The 25,060-nt window shown below is 40.4% G+C and overlaps 1 protein-coding gene across 7 annotated transcripts in view; it reads right to left on the minus strand.

Moving 5' to 3' along the window:
* The window catches only part of LOC128936215 (neuroendocrine protein 7B2-like), a 39,742-nt gene extending 15,908 nt beyond the window's left edge, over nucleotides 1-23,834 (minus strand). Inside the window, exons 1-12 of one of the 7 annotated variants that reach the window (XM_054274967.1) lie at nucleotides 23,706-23,834; nucleotides 21,295-21,365; nucleotides 20,876-20,972; nucleotides 20,110-20,360; nucleotides 19,525-19,685; nucleotides 19,269-19,415; nucleotides 18,174-18,248; nucleotides 17,370-17,537; nucleotides 15,972-16,107; nucleotides 15,544-15,652; nucleotides 14,633-14,780; nucleotides 11,622-14,246 (exon numbers count right to left, since the gene is read on the minus strand). In XM_054274967.1, coding sequence (XP_054130942.1) covers nucleotides 12,664-14,246; nucleotides 14,633-14,780; nucleotides 15,544-15,652; nucleotides 15,972-16,107; nucleotides 17,370-17,537; nucleotides 18,174-18,248; nucleotides 19,269-19,415; nucleotides 19,525-19,685; nucleotides 20,110-20,360; nucleotides 20,876-20,972; nucleotides 21,295-21,365; nucleotides 23,706-23,834 — 3,075 coding nt within the window. In that variant the 3' untranslated portion in view covers nucleotides 11,622-12,663. The other 6 variants (XM_054274968.1, XM_054274973.1, XM_054274969.1 and 3 more) reach the window with 6 other exon arrangements.
* Nucleotides 23,835-25,060: the final 1,226 nt, after the last annotated feature.

The raw sequence follows: 25,060 nt of genomic DNA on the forward strand, positions 1-25,060 counted from the left end.
AGCTGATTTCAGTTAGAGATCCCTGGAATGATTACAAGTTTAATGTGCATACATTTCAGCTCATTTCTTTGTAAGAGCAGTAGTGTCCAACCCATGCAGACAACACAACCACTCCATTCCTGGAGGACAAAAAAAAAAAAAAAAAAGGAAAAAGAAACATGAAAAACAACTAATTTCTTCCAGGTATCGAATATTTCCCTGATCAAACACATCCAATGGAAATGCTGTTAGTCCACTGAAGTTTTAGCTGCTGCTACCCATCTATTGGTCATGCAAAGCACTGAGAACAAACCTGTGGAGAGCAATCCTCCATGTCAAACACAAACAGGCAGTGCTGTCCCCCAGAAGAGTCAGTTTAACAAAGTCAATGAGAATGGATTTTCAAGAGTGAAAAAATTTTGCAGAATATTTAAAGAGAAACAAGAAGACAAATTTGCCTTTTAGTCTCATTGAAACCATTTCCCATGTCACAGTGAAGGAAGAGTTTCCCCAACCACAAATTCAGAAAAGAGGTAGTCTGGCCAATCTTAGCACAGAGATATGAAATAGGAAGGATAATAAGCATGTGTTGTGAGTAAACAAATCCCAAATCCCAAGTTAAAGCCTTTTACTTAGCAAGTCACACTAGGTGCCTGAGAGTGTCCAAGCCCCTCATAGATTCACAGGGGGTCTTCTCCCTGAGCAAAAATCACATCTCTTATCTCAACCTGTACAAACTCCAAGCACACTTGAGCTGCAAGAGAAGCCTGATACAGCTTTTCTCATTTGCCCAAGGTTCCCAAGGGAGAAAACACATATTAATCAGAGATGTAATACCATACTTCCTACTTTGCAAAATCTTTTGTTAATCTGGACTATTTGTTCCTATCACAAAAAAAAATCTTCAAGATTGTTCACAATGTCTCCCCAACACATCAGAAATACATCTTTTTCCTTCTTCCTATGTGAAGTGACAGCTTCCCATACTGTCTCGCACTTTCATCCCCAGTCACCTTGCTGTATCTACATTTGTTGTGTCATTGTCACGTTCAAAAGGAACATCTCCCTGGTGGAAGGCAGGTTTGACAGAATGCTCCCCAGTGCTCTTACATGTTAAACTGCGACACCACCCACAAACTTGCTTTTTCTTTTATTATCTGCAGGACCATCATCATGTAAACTCTCAAAAGATCCTGAATGCAGAAAATGCATTTACATTTTCCCTACCCTTTCTAACACTTCAAAGGGCTTTAAAGGCCCAATGCTGTAATTATAATTCTGCTAGCTTCATCCTAGAGTCCTATCCTGCTTGCTGAAATTGATTAAGCACAGGAAGTGAGAAGAACTGAAAAAATTATAAATGATCACATTTTGTCTATTCCACAGAAGCTGCTAAATAAGAGAATAGGGAAGGAGAAAAAGCATAGGAGAACAAAGAATGGAAAAATGCAAACCTAGCCAACTTCCTTAACCATTCAAGAGCATGCCTCGAGAAACACAAAAACACTACAGCTATACATGCTCAGGCATTCCAGACTTGGCTTGTCTTCTCCTTAATGACACAAAGTTTCTTAAAACTATAAAGACTAATTTTCTATTTCTCTGCAGAGGGGCATTTTTTTCTAAAGCCTTAAGCACACAAATCGTACAATTACTGACCTTGCTTTCAGCAAAGAATTCAGTTTTATCCAATATTTTAATTACAAACAGTACAAATATTTAAGATATTAGAGGCTCTTATTGTGAAATAGGACCAAAATAATGCCCATGCCTCTCACAATAAATTTGTAACAGTAGCTTATATATCATTATTATTCAAATTGTATACACAACAAAAAAAAATCCAGCAGCCACTTGCTGACAAAGCAAAAAAAGAGAAAACTGTTATGTCTGCCTTGGTTGAACAGTCCTCTGATGGGCTATATTAACTTGTCCTTCAGCTGAGCAGCGGCTCTTGCACTTCAGCACATGAATAAGCTGACACACAGTGTCACACACACAGTGCATCGTGCAGCACAGAGACAGGGGCCCCTCTGCCACCCTGCCTTGCAGCCCCCACACACCAGCAGAGTGAGAAAAAATGAAACAAAGCCAGCAAACTGCACCCTCCTGTCACTGCCACAGCACAACCTCACTACTGACCACGCGTGCAGCATGTGGTTCTGGGAAACACAGCAGCGAAAGGAAAACAGTGACCTCCTTTATCCCATGAGGGATGGGACATTATTTCAATCCTATAAATGCAAATGTGCCAGTGAAAGACTGTGAGACTTTATTCACTAGCACTTTATTCACTTGAGACCAGCTGCACGAGAAGTCCAAATGCTCCATCAGTGTCAACGCATTCAGAGAAAAAGACTCTTCTCACTCCTGTAATGTGAAGCCTTGATGCACCAGAAGTATCCAGAACATCCATGGTTTTGTCTCTACTGCACCACTGAACGTCACAACATTTTCATGTTCATTTCCCCACTCATATCCATTCCATTCCATTCCATTCCCCATGCAGATGGCTCAAAGCCCCAACTGGTTCAACAGCAGGTTTAAAACCTTCCCATGCCTGTCTGCCAGCTGCTACAAGGCAGATTTCCCAATGCCTCAAATGTCCTCCTTGTGAGCATTCCCAGGGCAGAGCTGGAGGGCTCCAGCCTCTGCCCTGGAGAGTCAGTGCTAGCCCAGAACTCCAAAAGCAGAGGCCTTGCCATGCAAAGCCACCCCAGTCAAGATGGGGCCCCTCTTGCACTTGGATGGAAGCACTGGCACCCAATGAAGATGCGATGGAGTGGGGAGATGAAGATCCCTGGTGGATAAGACCAGGCCCAGTGCTGTTCTTTGCTGCTGCAGAGGGGGCTCAGACCAGCTGACCTGATGGGCTAAAGCACCCCAAGGGGAAGGACCAGCTTCTGCAGCTGACAACATTCTTCTGCTCATTCATCCCTGCAGCTGAGCACTGCTGGGACTCTTCTCACTCATCCCTGCTGCTGAGTGCACACACCACGGCAAGCACAGGGAGAAGAGCTCTGGAAACCTTTGCAGAGTGCCGGAGATCCTACCTCCTGGCACAACACCAAAATCAAGAGGAGGAGACTCCTCTTTTCTAGATTTCTAAAATATCTCTTCATAGAACCAAATAATCTCTTCATAGGACCAAGTAAACTTAAAAGTATTTTCTTAATGCAAGTTAATTTAAAATTCAGGTGGGAGCATGGGAAATGCAGCTTATTTTGAGAAAAAATGCAGGAAGGTATAAATCCTGGCATGCTCACAGGATCACAGAATATGTAGAGTTGGAAGGGACCCACAGGGGTCATCAAGTCCAACTCCTCACTCTGCACAGCACCATCCCCAGGAGTCATACCCTGTGCCTGAGTGCATTGTTCAGAAGCTTCTGGAACTCTGTCAGGTTTGGGGCTGTGACCACTTCCGGGGGAGCCTGTTCCAGTGCCCAAACACCCTCTGGGTGAAGAACCTTTCCCTAATATCCAGCCTATTGACAATTACCATTACCTTGGGCCCTGTCACTGCTCACCATAGAGGAAAAATCAGTGCCTGTCCCTCCTCTTCCCCTCATGAGGAAGCTGTAACTGCAGTGAGGTCCCCCCTCCATCTCCTCATGAGAGACAAGCAGAGAAAAAAATCTTTAAACACAAGGGATCATCATAATTTGCCCAACCTTCACTGACAGACTTTTAAAAATACTTTGGGACCATATTCCAATAGTAGGTGGAATTTTATAGATTCACATTACATTTCTCTATACCTTCTGCCAATAGTAGAAAATACAGTTACTATAAAGAATCAGACAATACAGAAACTATCATGTTCCCTCTCCTCTTCAGGTTTCTTACCTCTCCTACTGGATTTTTCCCTCTACTAACATGCACAAAAAAATAATTGTGGCTACAAATACCATTCTAATTGATTAATTATCTGTAGGTAGATGACAAGCTACTTAACTCTAAATCCCTACAGACCTGCCATCTATCCTTCCCAGAACCTGCTTGAGATGGGACTCATTTTCCTTTGGTGGCATCTTTTAAAGATGACTTTCTGACTAGCAGCAGGAGTCTGTACCACATAACAGGGGTTAGTAGGAGGTTTTAAGAGTTGGAGTCACTTCATCTTCTTGGTTCCTCAGCAGAGGAATCTGATGCCTGCACACTCTCCTGCAATCACAAGAGGAGGATGTTTCAAGAGAAGGTTTCAAAGCCTCAAATCTAAATGGGTTCTTCAGTCGTATCCACCTGCAAATAACAGATCTAGAGAGAAATGGGGATTAATTCTCTTTTCTTCTTTTGTTCTCCTTTGGCTGACTTCTCTGACAAGCACACTAGAATTGAGAACTTCCCCTGCACGTGCCCAGCCACACTGAGAACACAGGAGCAGCCCTGCTGCAGCTCTGGGCCATCGAGGAAGGGCAGCTCCCAAAGTTCACTCATGGCAGAGCTCACAGGGCTAACACCACAGCCCTTGCTGGATCCTGCCCTTGCTCCTCAGGAGGCAAAGCTGGGAAACACACTGAGGTGACCTGGTGTGACCTCCTGGCAGCAGCACAAGCACCAGCTTGGCTTTCCTGTTCACTGCTGCTCATGGCTTATAAATTCATATGGAATCAAGGATATTACAGGCCAAATTTCAAAGATTTTTCCTCAATAAAAATAAAGTCACACCACCTCATCATTTTCCTGTTTGTGGAGTTAGAGGTAGAAACATTTTGTGTGCAGTTTCTTCACAGACCTGTGCCATATCACTCAGATAAAGAGATTTCACTGCAAGTCACTGCTGTCATTAGCACCATCATTAGCTTTTAAATTCAGAAATCAGCAGTCTAAGGCACCTCTCTTATGACATGCATCACTGCCTGATACTCAAATTCTGGTTACACTTAACACTACAATTTTTTGAACAAAATGCAAAGAAAATAGGTATTTTTTAGTCAAATCTATACAAATCCAGATATTTACATATGTTGTGTAAAAACCTGTAAATTTGCCACTTCAATTTAATCTTAATAGTTTGAGATGTCCTTATGAAATTTTGAAATAATATTTTCTGGGCTAATTAGATTTAAAAAAAAACAAAAACAACACACACAGAGACCAAAACCCACAACAACAAACAAATCAGCCTTTCTGGCTGTGGGAGGTGTGCCCCAGCTCAGCCCTGAGCAGCTCCCCCTCATTCCAGCACTGCTCCCTCCAGATGCTGGCACAGGCTCTGGCACAGAGCACATGAACTGCAAGAAAGAGCTGCAGCCACCACACTGCTGGGTTTGCTGAGCCCCAGATATGGCACAACTACTACCTGCAGTCACCCAAGGAAGTCCAAATATATTGGGGCATAAGCACAGCACACGTTAACGTGAAAGTGAATGAGTGCAAAGGTCATTTCTGCACTGGTTTCATGAGGGAATTCATCAGCAAGTTTTAGTAGCTTTCTAATACAAAGATTTTACTGCTCTTGTAGGAAACAAGTACCTGTCTTGCAGGACAGGACAGACAGCAAAGTAATACTCTTATTTACTAATAAAAAAACCTTTACTTGTCTTATTAGTAAAATACAAACAGAATAGACACTATTAACATGCATGAGTAATCTGCATAATTTTATGGACAGCAGGCTTGCTGTAGAGTGATATTTGTACAGGGGCTGTGCTGACAAGCCATTGATTACCAGTTGTTAGTAGACATGTTTGCATAATGTTCCAGAGTCTCTTGAATTTTATCATCTCAATCTGACAAACAGTAATTAAATTTTCTTAAAACAATAAACATACTCATTTCCTTTCAAAACAATCAAATAAACCCCAGCCTGTTTCCAGTAGCTATGAGGAGTCTCTGCAGGAGAATCAAAAGCCTCCCTGAGAGGCATTGTATTCTTAAAACTTCTTTATACCTGCAAACAATCACAATTTAAGAGACATCATTTAATGCAGCTACTGAAGTTGACAGCATTATGCCTTTTCTGCAGACTGAAGACTTCAGGCTCTGGGCTGTCATGCCAGCACCTTTACCAACAATCATTCTGTTTGGGTGGTTTTAAGAACTAAAAACAACTAAATCAAACACAAACAAACAAACCACACAAGAGGCTTTCTGTTGTACTGAATTTATGGCAGGCAATGATATTTGCAAAAGCAAAATGGGACTTCCCATTTCCAATTATGAAGTTGAGCGCTTTAAACGGCTCAAGATGAGCTGCTGGTGCCCCCATGTGTTTAAGTGAGATTTTTACTGTTGTCCTATGCAGGGTGTAATAGGCCTGAAATTTACATTACATGCTTATTCCCTTCCAGTCCTCAGAAAAAAGGAAAACAACTGAAAATAAAACAATAACAAAAAAACCCCGCAAACAAACAAAAAAACCCCAAAACCTTAAATATTGGCACAAAATTGTAAGCATGCAAGGAAAGAAAAAAAAAAGTGTGGTCTCTTACTTCATAAATGCCCTACCAGACAGAATAATTAACTTCTGTGTTTTTTTAAAAGTTGTATGCATTTTTTTATTTTATTCTTTTGTTCTCTTTTAACATAGATGCAGCCCCTTTCTTATCTGTAGAAACCTTGAGTATAGCCCAGTAAGGCTGGCATACTATTTTAGTGATAAGCTGAGCAATAAGTACAGAAACACAGCTACTCATTAAAAATCCCTATTTTGATTTTCTATATTTTCCAGTCTTTTTTATAGATACTGCTAAGTGACAAAAAGCCAGGTGTTTATAGATTCCAACTTAAGAAAAGGCAGAAATTTCTTTCAATTAACAAGCTGTAGTATTTTTTTTTAATCCATCAACAAGAAGGATGTAATTTTTTTTTAATCTGTCAACTGGAAAATTATCTGATCAGTTCAAAAAGAGAGCATATGCTACTACGTGTATTTTCTGAAGAGTGTCCTTTTTTTAGTTTCGCTTTTACAGAAATTTTATGGTTAAATATGGTTAAATACCTATGGTAGGCTTGAGAAAAAAAAAAAAGTCATCCTCATCTGAGCAAGAGGGGAAAGTTAAATATGATAAAGCTACTGGATTTATCATATTTTAGTTTTACTCTATGACATACACAGATGGATTTTTTTATTAAAAAAAAAAGGAGAAATAGAAAACGTTTGTCCAACCTGATGTTTGTGGAAGACTGTACAGACAACTGGAAAACCAGCATTACTTCAATCTAACAAACACTAGAAAACTTTTGATACTTATACAAAGATGCATCATCTGATTTTGCTACCACTGTAATTAGAAAGTAACATCAAACAGATGAGATTAAATATTTGCCAAAGATTCAGATTTGCTTATATTTTCTAAGGTTTCTCTTTTTAAAAAAATGTCTAGAGAAAAAAGGCAAATAGAAATTCAAATTACTCACTTCTACCATCCATCCCAATTTCTCTATGTGTGAACATTCATAAAGGAGAGAAGGTACAGACCAAATTATGATCTTTAAACTTAGTCTCTGTTATTTAAGTTTGCAGAAAAATGTGTGTCCATCAAAGTTTCTTAGAAAAAAAATATATATACACTTAGGTCTGCAGTTATCTGGTAGAAATTATCTGCCTATTCAGCTTTAATCCTCTCCTCAGCCTCATTAAAGCAGTTGTATTTGTTTTGTTAGGACAGCCTGTAGATCAGAATGAGGATAAATAAAGAACAGAGACTTAGGATGTGTGGAGTCTTACTGCACAGTCAGACTGATTTAATTCTGAGAGAAAGGTTGAGGGGGTCTACCCTGTTTTGATATTCACACATAAACAATAATATTTGGAGTTTCATACCTTCAACCTCTTGCTGTCATGCCAAAATAAAATCTGGTTTGTTCTGTTAAAATAGCAACACACTGAAACATTATCCCAACATCCTAACATTTGAGCCACATATTTCCAATTATTTACATAGCCATAAAAGAATGATTCCAAGGAAAACTTACACAGTGTGAGATCAGAGTACTGGCCAAAAAAAAAATAAAGCTGAGCCCAGAGCATTCACCCCTGCAACATGGTTTTGAGGTGCTACGAGTGGACACAGGGAGAGGAGCACCCCCACTGTAAGGTTTATCCCTTTATCTCACATGGCACCACAAACACTTGATCTCTTCTGGTTTGCAAATGTTTCTAAAAATCCATGGAATTTGGACTCTACAGATAATACTTGTTTCATGACAAAAATATTTGTAATGTATGTATACATAATATTCAGGAATCATTTAGCAAACCAATTGTTTTGAGGACAATGCCAAGACAACATAACTTTTTCTGCAAAGCCTGTACATCAAAAAACCCCTCTACTTCTACCAAAAACATAACATTAAGGAAAGTGTAAGATGGATGGTGATTTCAAAACAATGATCAAGCAACAACATGATGAAGACATCTATGACTTCAAGCTCAGGATATTCTTTCTGTATCTATAAAAAATATTAATTATTACCAAAGCATACTAAAAAAAAAATCAGAACTCTAAACAGAAATTAAGTACCTTCAATGCTCTGTGGACCAACAAGATTGGTAGCCTGGTGTGCTGGATATTCTACCCGGGGTCTGGCAATGCCCAACTGCTCCATAACCCCATGGAGCAGCCTCTGAATATCTGCTTCAGTAACCCTGTCAGGTGTCCTGGGGCTGTGGCTAAAAGCTGAAGCCAATCCAAATGCCAGCAGAAACACCATGTTGCAAAGCAAGGTAGATACCATAGTGGCAGCCACTTTCATCCTGTCAAAAAGAAAGGAGTTTGATTATAAATTATAGTGGGGGGAAAAGGTCCAATACATGTGGTGGAGATAACACCTGATCCTACTACTGGACTTTACTACCGCAGGCTCTAGGGCACTCCAGCCAGCTGGAAACTGGGTGGGGGGAGCCAGGGAGGGAATAGGGTAGATATGTTCTTCTCTGGTAAAAGAAATATGAAGCAGCAAACTGCAATATCAATTAGCTGATTTGCATTTTCCCATAACATTAATTAACAGTCATTGCTAACAAAACGAATCCACTTTTTCATTTGACAAGAATACATCATCCACTCCACCATCCACCCCTCCACCCCCTCCATGTTTACTTTGCTATTTATAAAGCTCTGGTCTAAAAGCCAAGAACTCTTCATTCCAGGAATTGTGTTTTCCAGGCTCTGTTCTTTCATTGCCTGGAAAATCAATAATAAAAGACTGCCGAACAACCTGGATGTATTTGGTTTGCACCTTAAGACAAAAGGCTTTCGATGTCGTAGACACCGTCTTTCCCAGCTGAAGCAAATATGTTTGTTTCCTTGAATCTCTTTCACTAAATGGCAGCACAGTGTATTTTAATTAGGAAAAAAACCCAACAAAACCAACAACAAAAAAAGCCCACAACAAGCAAGTACCGCTTACGGTCCTCTGATAGGCTGAATTTTAATCAGAATGTTTGTTTTCTTAAAGCTCCTTTCCCCGTCACATCAGAGTCTAACTGAAATGCATCACTTCCAGTCCCCTGGATAAACAAACCCCCCGAGTTCCCCTTTTATTCCTTAACACACGCACAGCTGCCTGATTTCTTCACGCCAGACGTTTAAAGACGCTCCAGTGCTCCAGCCTCTGGCGCAAGGCACCTGGAAACGTTTTTGAGGCAAAAATGGCTGAAAACCCCCAAGCTGGGAACATTCCCCGCTCCGCCTGTGCGCGGCTCCCCCGCCGCACCACGCTCCTCCCGCAGCCCTCCCGCTCCATGGCCGCGGGAGCCGCCGCTGCGGGGGAAAATCTGCATTTCACAGAGCATCCCCGCTGACCCCCGCACGGCCGGGCCGGGATCCCCTCCCCTCTGCCGGCCCGGTAGCGGCTCGGAGCCGCCGGACCGGAGCGCCCCGCTCACCTCCCGCTCGCAGCGCGGCTCTGCGGGGGCGGCGGCTCCGCGGCCGCGCATCCTCCGTGCGCAGCCACGGCCGGGAGGGAGCTGCCCGCCGTGCCGCCGCGACCGAGCGCTGCTTTGTCCCACAGACACACAAAGCTCGAGGGTATTAAAAAGCTCCCTTCTTAACCTAACGGACTAAAAATGAAACTGAACGGTTTTGATGCATTAATGGTGACAGAAATAAGATATTGCACATCCCGGGAGAGTATCCATCTTCCTGCTGTGATTTCTCTCTCTAGAATAACATGATCAGTGGTTTATTACAGGGTGATAGTGTTACCTAACTGCAGGTTTGCAGGGCAGCAACACAGCAACCATCTCCAAGGACTTGGAGGTAAACAGCTCCAGATTCAGCAAATGTAGACACATCATCCAGAGCGGAGGTTACCAAGAAGATGACTACGAAAGTATCTTGCTAAATGGAATCTCTCATCTAACACAGCTGGGCAAAACGGTAGCTTCTAAAGGTTGTTTTATGTATCACACCTTCGCTGTTACTGAGGGGAATGCATCACATCCCAGTTTAGTACAGCTATCCACAGAAAGACTCTGAATTATACCCCATAAACCACAACATTCCATAGACTACACTTGCACGTGTACATTTTTTTGGTTTTATTTTGTTGGGGGTTTTTTTGGCTGGTCTCTGATACATTATGCAAGATGTAACTTGCAGGATTTAGCAGTAGGGACTTCCAGTTGGCATCTAGTTTCTTTCTGCAAAACATAATCAACTTTATATTAAGGGCTGTATGTCCAAACTGTTCTGCAAAATTTCTAAAAACAATTTAAACTTTAAGAATTTTTTTTCTGCTACAGCTTTCTTTGTCAGGGCCCTGCCAAATTCCCCCTAAGCCAAGTTTAGATACTTCAAGACTAGCTTGCATGGATGATCAAAAGTAGCTTACTGCACCACATAGGATAATATTAATATGTACCAAATATTTTGAATGCTAACGCAGCTTTGACAATCACAAGTCCTAGTCTTGTAAACAAAAATCAGTGTGACCCCTCACTATTACAGGAGTCAGACCTCATTTTCTTCCTGACACTGCCTTTATCTCCTTCTGTCCTATTTCCAACTCCTACCTCCTTGCCATGACAGCTGGAAGTTGTTTTGCTGATCCTTACTTACCTTAGTGAGATGATTTAAACCCTGGTGCTCTGGTGCCTGCTCAGCCTATTGAGGGATCTGCCAGCGGGTAGGGGCACATTGCCAGGAGAAGCAGCCTCCTCTCTGGATGGTGGTGAGCTGCCTTATTCACTCCTTTACTTCATGAAACTGAAGCTTCCCATTCTTTAGCACACCACCAAGCAATCTGGTTAAGATCTTTGCATGGCTGGCTGCTCGGTATTGGATTGTACAGCAATGTAGCAAGAGCGAGGCAGGAGTTTTCCACAAATCGAGCTGACCCAATTCAACTTGCAAGTTGGTGGATACATGGGGAAGGAGACAGGGAAAAGAACTTTTCTTTTGACTATTTTGACTAACATATCCTTTCAAGAAGTTCAGAAAGCCACTGCTGATAAGCTATGCTGCATCATGCCTTTTGCTAGTTGTGAGAAGTACCAATACGTAGCTAAGATGAACAAAAAGGACAGCCAGAACAGATTTACTTCTGGCTTCAGTATTTACAGACTTACTAATTTTGGTGTCTACAGTCTGCATATAACAGTATAATCAGACTTTCCAAGTCATTATAGAAGAACAAGCTCAGAAAAGGGAAAAAAACAATGGTTTTATTAAAACCAAAAGTATCCAGTGCTTCAGCTGTAACATTTTGCCAATAAGCAATTCACACATATAAAAAGCTAATGAACGGTTTCAAGTGTTTACTCAAATAATTTTACAACTGATGACAGCTAAACAGTTTTCATTCCAAAAGATGTAAACATTTGCTTGTGCAAATCAACCTTTAACACGCTATGGCTTCTTACATTCGTCTCTTGCAACACTTTCAGCATCTAAACTCGGCTTCTGCACCACTTAGTTAACATAATTCTACAGCTCTAAAAATAAGTTAAAACTCCCCTCTCATATTAAGATAAAACAATTTTATTATTCATAACTGAAAATACTTGGTACCTACAGCAGAACACAACACTGGATTAAGTTTTAAGACTTTTCAATTCTTGAATAAATTGCACATTTATTTTCCATGTTCTAGTAATTCTCCAGTGTGTGTGCACACATAGATTGCATTTTGACATTTACCTACTAAACAAGTAAAATACGCTCCCAATTTACTCCAACCAAAAAAACCCCACATTGTGTCAAAACAAATAGAGCTCACATGAGGTCCAACTTAGTAGTATCAAGGGGTGCTCCAGTACACTTTAAAAAAGTACATAAATTTAACTACTAATACTCAGCATCAAAACACTTCCTTTTATATGTCTGTTTAATTTGCTTTAAATACTTGAGAAATTGTTTTCAAACTTGATACTTAATCTAAATACTGCAAGAAGTTTTGGAAGATGCAGCATATTTTTATTTTTAGATGCTGAGATAATCAAAACCCGAGATCTAACACAAACATCTGTGTTAGATTATTTACAGATTAACAGATTATTTTTGTTTTATAAATCAAATTCATTTAGTTGAACTGACTAGCATTTACAGAAGTTTCAGTAAATGAAGAAAACCTCAATACGAAACAAATTGCTATTCATACATCTTCAAAACTCATTAATTTAAAACAAATGAAATATTACAAATAAAAAGAACTAGGAAAATAACATACAGATTTAGATTTTTCCAAAGGCTAACCAAGTTACAAAGAATCCATTTAGCCATCACATTTGATCTTATAAGTCTACTGGCTTTGCAGTTGGTAGCAGTCTTACTTCAGATATTGGATTCTTTGGAGAGCCTCTGTAACGAGCTCTTTCTTTTCCTGAAGCACTTCTTGCAATCACAGATTTTCCAAGGACAGCACCTGGAACACTTATATTTGCATTAACTTGCAAGCTGGATTTACCCATTTCATGATTGGTTAGATCTTCTAGAACAAACTTTGATGGATGAACAGTTGCTCTTTGTTCATGGATTCCAACAGTTCTGAGAGAAACATCAGCCTTGTCTGGTGGATTTAATGGCCTGTAACATGATTTAGATCCCAAGTCTAGCTGCTTACAAGCTACAGAAACTTGGTCACGTGTGCTTTCACTCCTGCGAGGCAAAAGCATGGAATTCTTTGAGGGCTTTTCTGTGCAGGGGAATAAGGCAGAATCATAGCTCAAAGATTTAACAAGTGGTGAACCAACACCACTCGATTTAACCGTGTGAGAGCTTACAGATTGTCTGTTAGCCTCCAAAAGGGAATTAATTCTTCTTACAGACTGTCTAACTGGAGTACGTTGAAACTTGAGGGGTGGGTTTGTTTTGCTTGCAGAATTTGTATCATGTAATGAAAGCTGGTTGAACCACTGTATGTGGTCAGAAACCTTCCCATGGTCAGAAACAGTTGATGTTTTAGTTAAAACTTTACCCGAATTTTCAGCTTTCAAGTATTGGTTGCTCATTTCATTTTGTGATTTAGGCAACTGTGAAGTAGGCAGCTGTCCTGCCAAAGAAGGTTTAGCAGTACCCTCTTCCAAATTACCGCACTTCACCATACAGTTTTCAGCTGTTTCTGAGTGTATTAATTCTATTTCCTCTTTTCTTCCAGAGAAATCTGATTGGTGTAAGTCATCTTTTGTTGAACTGTTCTCAACAGTAAACTTATCTTCCTTGGCTAGTACTTGAGGCATAGGAAGTTCTTTTACTTTATCTGGTTTTGGGACCTGAAGTTCAACCTCAATAGAAGTTTTGAAGTTTCTTTTCTCCAAAATGTCAATTTCCTCTTTTTTAAATTGCTGTTTATCAGCAGCAGAAGATGGATTAAATGGGTGCAACAGCTCTCTGGATTTTACATTTGCTAGATTTTCAGAAATTTCTTCCACTAACAATTCTTTTGCAGAACTGAGCCCTGAGGGACATGGAGTTTCATTTAATATTTCACTTGCTACAATTGAGAGGGATGATTTCTTATCACCTATCAAATTGTGAAGAATACTCCCAGATGCAGAGAAGGCTTGCTTAACTTTCAGTAATGTTTCTGTAGTTGAATTACTTTCATCTTCACACAGCGCAAGTTCCAAGTTGTTGTCTTCTTTGCTTACAGTTGCAGATTTGACTTCATCTGGAATAACTGGTGGCTTTCCAAATATCAAAACAGATTCTGAAGAGCTGGCTCCCATTTCAGAGTGTCCAGGCAGAATTTGCTCATTCTTGCTGATCACCTGAGAATCCATAAGAGCAGGACTGTTCCATGACATTCGGTGAACTACTTTATTGTGACATTTTGGAGTTAGCAAGTTTTCTTCTGACTTGCTTACATTCCTTGAACCTTAAAATAAATACCACAGCATTTATGAATAATTTATTGTGATTTTAATAACTATAAACAAAATTCTTACTGAAAAATAATTATCAAAGCAGCACTGAATTTAAAGATGTTATGCCCTTAAACTTCAGAAATGTAAAAAAAGGTTATAATAATAAGTGAAATAGTGCATCTCCTCTTGTTTAACTAAGAGAGGTACTAAGATACATTAGAAACACAGCTTGTTCTAAATCAATTATTTTTCCCAAGAAGCCATTAACATATAAGTCACTTCTGACTTAGCTAGAAGCATACTTTTAATCCAATTGCTTTTATACTTTTATCCATAAAGTTGCTTTTGCAAAGTAAAAATAGTTTTCCCCATCTAATATATTTGGTTAGGCAATCACCTTTCTTAGGGAATTTTTCATTGACATATGGGCTGAAGAGTACGTCTCTTCTTGCACATTCCGTTCTGCCTTCCAAACCTTGCTGACTTGCAAGACGCCTTCCAATATTTTCTGATCTATTGCCAGCTGCACATCCTGATACAATATTCTTGAACAAACAAAAAGTGTTAATTGCTTTATATAAACTTGTAATTTGGAATCTCATTTACAGATGAAACTTCAGGAAACCGCTACCCAAATCAGCCACAGCAGCCTTTTCTTGGCCATACTTCCTCTCTGCAGACCCAGGAGGGGAACAGCCTCCCTGCAGTCAGGCAGGCTCAATCACACTGTGAACAGTGACTGAGCATGGGCTCTGCCAGGTCAGACACTCAGAACTCTGAGACACACTGATCACAAGCATGGGGGGTTGATCCCAACAAGCAGGCAAGCTCCCATCCATCCACTTGCTCATTTTCCCCATTCCCCAACAGGATGAGGGAGAGAATTGGAAAGATGAAAAGGGACACACAAACACCACAGACAAAAAAACCCAAACCCACAAAGGATGCAAAGGTTACAACAGTCAGGCCAGTTCTCAGTAAGCCTCTGAGCAGTGGCTATTTTCCACAAATTATCCCCATTCCATTTTTACTGGTGAGGTTAACATTACATGGCAAGGAATTGCTCCTAGGTCAATTCAGGGCAGCTGCTCCCTCCCTCAGTGTCTTGCCCCATGCCAGTCAAACACAGTACAAGCTGATCTGTTACTGCTACGTGAATAAACCTCAAGCTTCTTGTACTTGACAGCAAGCAGGTTCAATTAACACTGGGATCCCTCCATTACTAAATACATCCTTCCTGCTCCTGAAAAGCAATGCCCCAAACTGTGCATTAAAACCTACAGTCTAATGAGAGGACTGGGGACTTACCACTTCTCTGTTGCTTTTCCCCAAACCAAATTTCAAGCGTAAAGACCTACGAACCATTTCTTTTCGGCTTATTTTTGGAGAAAAACAACCCGTCTTTCCTGATTCAGCCCTGGAGGGACACAAGGGAAGAACGGGCATAAACTCTTTAGGAGGACAAAGAAAACACCCTAACATTTAGTCACAGTTATTTCCTTCTGTTTTACTTATTTTATTGCCTTCTTGCCCACCTTTCTTTAATAAGCACAGAAAGCTACAATACCAGATCTTATTTTATTTTGAGCTCAATTTCAACATCAGAAGACCTGGTGGATATAAGACTACTATAAAAATTTACCAAACCCAATATTTTTAGAGACAGATTGAGGTCATTATTCAAGGGGTATAGACACACCTTTCCAATTTATCTTTAGGTTTTGAGAGTTAATTACCTGTATAGTTTTTTGCTCGCAAGTCTTTTACTTCTTCTATTCCCTGTACTGGACACATGATTTTCGCCCATGGTTGAAGGAGATAGTGAGGTTTGTGATGAATCAAGACACACACAAGGACTTGCTTCAAACTGAACTACAGGGACAAAATTGTATTTATATGAACTTAAAATGGTCACATTTTTTTCAGATAAAGACTTACAAGTTAACACAATAAAGAACAGGTTTTTAAACAGGACAATATTTTTGCTTATTTTGTAGAGTGCTGGCTTGAAATTACTTTGATTTTCACCTTAAAATTAAACAAAGCTGTTGCTTGTAGCATCCATAAAAGTGGATGGATTGCAATTAATTGCAGGCTACAGATATCACTACCTCAAATAAGTTTCCACAGTATTATCATCAGATCAGTTCCTCAAATTTAAGAGCTCACAAAGAAAAATTAGACTTAGCCTCATTATTATTTGAAGTGTGCTTTTTTTTACACACCTAGCCAGAACAGCTAAAGCAACAATGAAGAAGAGTTGTTTTTTTCTACTACTGGACATTTTATGAAACACCTGCATCGCTGCTATCTTATAAAATGCCATTGCTTTTGTTTGCTTGTCCATAGAAACATGGAGAACATGAAATGATTTAATAGCTTTTGTTTGCTTGTCCATAGAAACATGGAGAACATGAAATGATTTAATAAGAAAAGCACTAAGCTTTATAACACTCATTGGAGGTGGGGGGAATCAAGGAAAACAGCCAATCTAGAAGTATCCTTTCACTCTAACTTCAGCTGGCAGAACATTAAAGAATGAAATAAAATAAAACAGGATTCTCAGAAAAGCTTGATTGTTGGAAGCACTCTAGTAGAATAAAGTGGTACTAAAGCATTGGTAAACAAAAGTAAAATTTTCTCTAGAGGTTTGAGATGTAGCATCTAGAGGAAAAACAAGAGGTGATGGGACGTAAGAAAGAAGCTTTATAAAAGCAACAATTACATTTCTCATAGAGCTAGGATCAGCTATTTAAGCATTTAGGAGACAAAAGGCTACAACTTCCAAAAGGTTGGAAGCATAGGCAGTCTTCATGGATTTGTGCACCAAGAAAGAAAAGTATAACCTGAGTGATGATAGAGAGTAAAAAAGGTAAAAGGACATCAGGATTGCAATTATGAGAGATTAACAGAACAAAAAAACAAGCAAGAGAATTTGGCTTTTGCTCAGTCCATGTAATGTGAGTTACCAATGAACATAAACATACACTACTTACCAAGATGGGGAAGTAGTGCAAGGAACAGTTCAGCAATGAGCATCAGTGACTGTCTAACAAGAACAAATGGCTCCACTCTTAAATTAAGAGCCACCAACATTCACTTCAAGCAGCAAAGAAAAAGTAACAGCACTGTACCTGATGCTGGTGTTGAGCTGCTGTTGAATATGCTACTTGGTAAAAACTCAAATGCAAAATTGTGCTTAAAAGAGCGTCTCTTCTTGCTGGACAAGCCCTGAGAGCAATCAGTTGGAAGTTTCCTCTTGGTACTTGGAGTAAGAACCACCGGAGTCGCTGATGAAAGGACTGAAATTAAGAAAATCAAATCTGCAGTAATAGCTTAAAAGTTGGAGAGTTTAGTAAATAGTTGTTTTGGGTTTTTTAACTCTGAAAAAAGCTTAGCCAAAGTGCATGCATTTTGAACATGCAAAGCAATCAGTATAGCTTAGGGTTGGATTTTTTATTTTGTTGGGTTTTTTGCAAGTTTAGAGTACCAGATAGGAAAATCCAAACCCACAGATCAGTAAAACAATATAGGCATTAGGAGGAAGTAAATTGTGTAGTCATCTGCCAAAAGCTTTAGAGACAGTAAGTGTGAAAGAATTTTAGTGCTGGCAGATTCATTCCAGGGATGATTAAATGCTGCACTACTGCACTGAGGCCATAGTGGTTTATTAGCTAAAAAGCACAATTTTGGTTGGGTAATCCCCACAGAGCTAAACCACACAGCCCACTACTGCAGTGATTGTAGCTGCTCCAAGAATTACAGTAAATGCAGTATCCTCAATAAATATGTAACTATATTCCATTTTAAACAATTTAAATTTAGTCACTTGCCTTCAACTGAGTTCTAATTCTTTAGTTAAAATATTATTGAATATAGTTAACAAATCCAGAAGATACTGCATGGGCTTTACTCAGTACAAATACACCAGTACCTACCGCTGCTGTCTTGTTGAGGTGTAGTGGAGGGGGTTCTGTTAGATTTAAATTTATTCAATGCTCCACTAACAATATCTGAAATGCAAGACACACCGAGCAATCAAATTTAAATGTGAAGCCTGTCTTGCTCTATTTTCAACTCACACTTAACTCATATTTTTTTTTTCAGGGAGAAAGTGAATCAGTTTAAATGTTGTTTTATGTACAGAATATCATAACCCAGATCTTCCCACCAACACAGTTTTTATTGCTTTCACAATAGCTGAAAAATCTATTTTCCTTAAAATAAAAATTATTTTAAAAAACCAAACAAAAAACCCAACAAACAAACAAACAAACAGAGCAGAGAAGTACAACACACAAAAAAACCGTGCCATGGCATAGCATACAGTCATACAGTCTTAATTTCAACTACTGTCAGGTTACATGAGCTAAATAAATACTTATGTTTTTACAGCAATACATAAAAGATCCCTTTGCAGTGGATTTGAATGAAGTCAAGCATACATGCTCTTAGAGTATTTCCTCTAAGAGAGTGCAGAACTAAGAATGGACCATTTGATTGCCTGTATCTAGCAAAAAACCCAACTCAACCCTGTTGAAAGCTGAAAAAACCTCACCCAAAATCCCAGATCCATGATACCAGAGCACACAGTATCCAACAATGCCCAATTCAGATTTACACTTCAAAACACAAATTAGCTTTGATTCAAAAACACATTTGCCATTTGCATCTCTGCTTTCTCATGACCTGACTTCTCTAAGTATACATTAAAGTACCATTTCAAAATTAGCAACAACAACAAACCAACCCTATAGCCTTCTGCAACAGGATCTGAAGTTGACTCAACAAAAAGCCAAAATATTAATTTGGCTATACAAATCCAAAATAGCTTCTTTAGTAGACAACAGAAGAAAACTCTGAGTAAATATACAATAATGTGATTACTGAAGTCTTATATACATTTTTCAAATCAAACCATACCAGTTTTGAAGACATCTGTTCTGCTTGTGCAAGAAGCAAGTGCTTAGGGTCAGACTACCTGACATCTAAATTCTGTTTTTGGCTTTAAAAGTTCCACAAAACATACCTACCCCCAACACTTCGGTGCCTCCTCCTCTTACATTCACTGGGAGATTCATTTTCACTGTCCTCATGGCCCCACAGTGAGGGAGTAGATTGAAAGACATCAACACCCAGCATGGAAGGAATCTTTTCCAAGATAAATTCTGGTACTTGTCCTGGAATAGTTAAGAGATACTTTTTTTTAATGATTCTTAAAAGTTGAAAAGAAAAGCTGCACACACAGGTTGGTGCACTGCCACAGGTTGAGAAGCATTTATCACTTACCGATTTCCGCCGCGTGGTCAATAAGTGTTTCCACAACAGCAGCTTGCAAGCGAATTTTTTTCTCTGTACTACTGGACATCTTTTCATTTTCATTCGAGTGCAAGAGGTTGGGAGCAAAAATCACTGCCAGATTACTGCTATCCATTCTGTTTTCATTGGATCTTAACAAGAAAAGGTTTTTTAAATTCAAATTATTACATAATATAAACAGTGGAGAAAGAAAATATCAAATAAGACAAACGCAGTTAAAAAAATTAAAATGTACCCATTCCCTGGAGTGCTTATACAACAAGATTAATGTATAGATTTATGCCTTCCAAGCCAGATAATTGAACAACTATGTTACTGAAATCAAGAAGTTCTAGATCCCTCTCAATTTTTGGGAATGCAAGGTATCAAATTATGGTAATTCTGCTGACCAAAGTTTGAATAAAGTCAAGTATCCAGTTAATTAAGTTTTCAGAAAGAAAACCTTGGATTTATGAAATAAAAAACTATGACTGAATTAAGTAAATATCTGCACATATGAAAGTTTAAAATGGCAAAGCACTCACAGAAAGTTACAAGCACAGCCTTTACACTGACCTTAAGGACACAGCTCTCAGAAAGTTGAAAAAGTATCTCAAAGCTGCAATTGTTCTGTCAGCCATCAAACAGGACAGCAACACGGTTGCAGTTTTCTTCTCATTTCCCAGCTGCTGAGCTTTGCAGAGGCCTTCCTGCAGGTGAGGTGGAAGGATGGGTTCTGGCAGCTCTCTAAAGAACTGTTTGAGAAGCCCTGCAACATCACATGGCAGTGCGGCTGAGAGGCAGTTTTCACCTTGATCCAGTTTGCTCTGAAATTTTTCATAAGAAACACAATTTAAAGTCTTCAGCATATTGTCAGATTTCTAAATTTGGGCAGTAATGCTCTAGCCCTTGTCACAACAGACAGCCATATCTTCCCCACTGTTAGTTTCAGCCTTCTCATGTTTTACTCAACTACATTAGCGTCGATGAGACACAGGCAAGGTTGTCAGATCATATATATTAATTTAGAGGCTTCCCATCCTCCCTCCACCAGGAGAACATTGCTAAACAAGTATCCTCATAGCATCCAGTGTGCACAAATTCTAATGGGTTTGTTTGGTCCCAAACTATTCTCATCACCTGGAAGGCAAAATATTTAAAAGGCAAAAAAAGGTGAAGCCTGCCAGCTTCTGGACTAGATCTCCTATCATTTCTAAAGCAGGCACTGTTACCAATCTACTTCCAGTATCAGAACTTGAATATGACTGAAAAGAGTCCAAAAATTAGAAAATGCCCAAGTGAAAATGCAGCTTAAGAAAAAAAGAGCAGCTTTAGAGAATACCTTTAAAGCTTTTAAGCGAACAAGAGATCCAGACTTTCTGAAGAGTCCCTCAGTATGAACATGTTCTTCCAAATATTCACATGTATCAACGAGAAAGCTGAGAAAAGAACAGCAACAGTTCTGTGCTCAGAATAAAGCCTGAGGTTTTTCCACAAAAACTATTTTATCATTTTTTGTTAAACATAGTATATAGAATAATTTCCCCAAATGACAAGAGTATAAAGAAATACAAATGAATAAGAGCTCTGAATTCCCTGTCTAACTTCTGCATCCCTCCTTTTCCATGTGGAATTATTCTTACAACCCCCAGAAGCTCTAGCAGGCATGGAACAAATATTACATTCTTTCTTCTGACAAAGGTTCAGTACCACAAAGAAAGCAAAATAAGCACAAAATCTAAAAATAAATTGTTATTTTACCTTGGAATATAACCATACTCTGGCACAAGTGATTGTGGCAACGCATTAAAAGATATTCCAAAGATTTTACCCTGAAATACAAAATTCAAATAATGTCTCTCAAAAGTTGAAATAATTATCAACCATATGTTGCAAAGAAGCACACATTCCAACAAGTAGACATAAGGGTAGTTAAGACAAAAAACAAAGTCTTTCAGATAAGACAGATAAGAGGTATTGTCTGGAAAAGCACTGTCATCTCCAGAGATCCAAAACTGATTCTAGTGGCAGGTAACACCCTAGATGATTGTGAAAGAGTAGAAAGCATTTCTGCAGTATGTTCTACACTTCTTATTTTACAATAAGTTAGTTTTCTTATAAGATCCACAAATCAGTAAGGATATTAACCAGATTGCTTGAGAATCTCACCTTAGTTTTTCAAATTGACTATATCCTATTTTTCTTAAAAATCAACACAAGACAATTAAAATAACTTTTTTAAAATAAATTTTTCCTCACCTCAGACACTCAAGATTGCTCTTTTAGGAAGGATTCAACTCAACAATCTAGACAACTGTTCAGTACCTCGTATTTAGTACTTGTTCTTAAAAATCTGGTCTCTACTGCCTTATAGCAAGACATTAGAGTATGTTACATATTAGAAAATGAGTAAATCTCATCAGTCATTACTACTGATGTTCACCCACAGCATCAACAACTTCTACATCCTAGAACTTCTACTTTATTTGCTTATATCCATGCTTACAGAACATGCAAGGCAGTCCCTCTCCCAGCCAGAAGAGGACTGGGATTATGCCCAGCTTGTTCTTAGAGCTGAATGCAAACTGTTAGTCATTCATAGCTGAAACCCAACTGCTGTCCATGTCAGGAAAACAGTTAATCAGTAACTAACCCATTGGACCCAATCTAATCTGTCCTACAGAAAACAAACATAACAGAGTCAGGAAAGAGAAGCAACACATCTGTCATTGTGTTCCAGGTTGCTACCAAAGCTACAAAAAGAAAATTAATTCCAAGAGAACATTTTTTCTGTATGTACAAGATTACATACTAGAAAATTCCAGTGATTTGGAATTCAGCATTTAGAATTCCTAACTGACATGCTCACTTCACTAGGTTTTGTTTGAAGTATCAGAAGTTGTGATTTAATTGCTTCTTAATAAATAATAAAGCTAATAAAATTATGTCTGTTCCCTTGTAACAAAAATAAGGCATCCCTTGGCAAAACAAATGTTATTCTGTAGCTTTTCCTACCTTGCTCAGTAGTTAAGTACACATTTTCTTCCTTGCATACAATTTAAGCACTACAGACAGCAACAAAGACATCTTTTATCAAGACATACATATATTGTTCACAGTTCTTATTATCTTCCCTTCAAATGGAAAAGGAAAGAAGAGTCTATAACCATGTTTGATACTGACAAGGGGAAGAAAACTAATTCTAACTTTACCCTTGCTTTCTCCCTTTCCAAACAACCCACCTCAAGCAAGTCTTCCCAACTTCTTTAGTTTATATTGACCAAGGATTACTGCAGCACTGTGTAATGTCTTCTCAGCCTTACAGAAAGCTCAGTCTGAGGATGTTCAGCTCTGTGCCATATCAGTTGCACAGTGATCTTGCTTAGGACTTGACCATGGTCCACATTTTAAAAATTAATGAGTTTACCAGAACATCAATATCCTCTAATGGAACTCAGTTCCATTGGCATCCATTATAACAGTTTTAAATAACAGTCGTGAGACAGTAAACCCTTCATTTATCAAATTCAAACCTGATATTTAAGGTCACGGGAGAGATTTCATTCCTGGACCACTGGCAAAGCAAGGCAAGAGCTGTCTGTGCCAAATTACTTAGTCATGCTTTATACTAAGAAACTATGAAAATAAAGCCTTTCAAAAAATCCAAAAATCTAAGAAATCAAGTAGAAGACACACAGCTTTTAGAAACAACACCGCAGCTATATTCCGAGAAATAACACAATTACTAAGATTTTAATTCCGTGGTGAGTGACATCAGTCACAGTGAAGCACAAAAAGCTCTCGCACGGGTCAGAGGCGACCGTGGGTGTTCCAGCGGCCAGCAAGCCGTGGACAAAAGAGGAACCCATCGCCTTCGCCATCTGGCTGCCGAACTGCCGGGGGCGGGGGCAGCCCCGCACGGAGCCGCTGCCCTCCCGAAGCCTAACACGGCTCTACAATAGCCCCCGGAGCGCGCTGCAGGAAAGGGGAAAGCTCTTTTCCCATTGCAGGAGGCGATGCCCTTTGGGGGCTGGCAGGAGCCGCTGCATTACGGGAACGGCACTGCTGCCGGAAGCAGCGCTCCCGGGCCAGGAGCAGCCCCTGGATCCGCGGGAGCCCCGGCTCTGCCCGGCCCGGGGAGCGGAGCCCCGGAGCTCCCCCGCCCCGCTCACCTCCGCCGCTGCAGCTCCCGGCGTCTTGGCCGCCGCCAGGCAGCTCCCGCTCTTCACCTTGATCCCGTACGAAGCCCTGAGCTCCTCCAGCACCGCCAGCCGCACCAGCCTCCGCCTCTGCTCCGCCATCCCTGCGCCCCCCGCCCTATCTCTCCCCAGCCCGGCCCCTCAGACCCCGGCGGGCGCCATGGCGGCCGCGCTCACCGCCCGGCTCAAACCCAGCGCGCGGCCCCGCCCGCGCCTCTCATTGGGCCGCTCGCCGTTCGAAATCAGGCCCCGCCGCCCAACGGCCACGCAGGGCTGCCCGCCGCGCCTGCCTCCGTGCGCCGCCTCGGAGCCGGCACAGCCAAGGTTCCGCGCGCCGCTCGCCGGCGATCGCGATGGATGCCTAAGGGCCAGGAGGTGGGAACGCTCTCAGCCCTCCGTCCTCGCCTCTTCCTCATCTATCCGTCCCCACAGCGGCTTCATCCCTCCGACCCCACATCTGCCTCATCCCACACACGTGCTCGCCCCTTGCCCCCACAAGTGTCCGGCGGTGCCGAGTTTGGGGATGGTTCAGTTGGTTGGTCACTTGGAAACAAGTGTCTCTTTCTCCAAAAATAAGCTTCAAAAACAGCTGCCCACCGCAGTTTGGGGGATAAACTGTAAAGGAAAGGCTGGAAAGCTTATTCTTGGGACGGTGTTTTTTTTCTGACTACGCAGAAAGACTGCATTTGGACTTCCACTGCACCTGATGGCCAGGGAGTGTCAAGTATCAGCACCGAGAAAATGTCGAGGTTCTTCCCACCTGCTCCCATCATTGTCTTTGCTTTCCCCTGCATTCCGTGGGCTCTGCGCAGGTCTGCCCGAGGTGATCCATTACTTCCATCATTTTCTGCTGACAAAGCCACGCTCCACACTTTAAGTGACACGTGAACCACTAGCACCACGTTTGGCTTGTACTTTCTACGTTTGGGTTCCCTTGCCCGTTCCGTACAGTGAACTCAGACACCTCCTGCAACAGAGTCATTCTGGGCTTTGCACCCTGCTAATATAGGAAGAAGTGTTTCCTTTTTTCTTTGGTGTTTTTTGGGTTTTGTTTGTTGTTTTTTTTTCCTATTCCAAAGTAACTCTTCAAGTGCCAACAGCACTACAGTTAACCAAATGCAGTCTTTCTGTGTAGTCAGAAAAAAGCACTGTACAAAAAATAAGCTTTTCAGCTTTTCCTTTACAAGTGTTCTGTTACTAGCTCTAAAGTGAGTCTTACTTCACTGAGAAAAGGACTAAGATTACCACAAGGCTTAGACACAGAATGATAACAAGCTCATTACGGGGCTCTGAGCACTTAGGGACACAAAAGCTAGAGAATAACAAGA

Source organism: Melozone crissalis, unplaced genomic scaffold (genome assembly GCF_028551555.1).
Source record: "Melozone crissalis strain CALT ecotype California unplaced genomic scaffold, PUWL_Pcris_2 ptg000018l_1, whole genome shotgun sequence".
In the NCBI taxonomy this organism is placed as follows: Eukaryota; Metazoa; Chordata; class Aves; order Passeriformes; family Passerellidae; genus Melozone; species Melozone crissalis.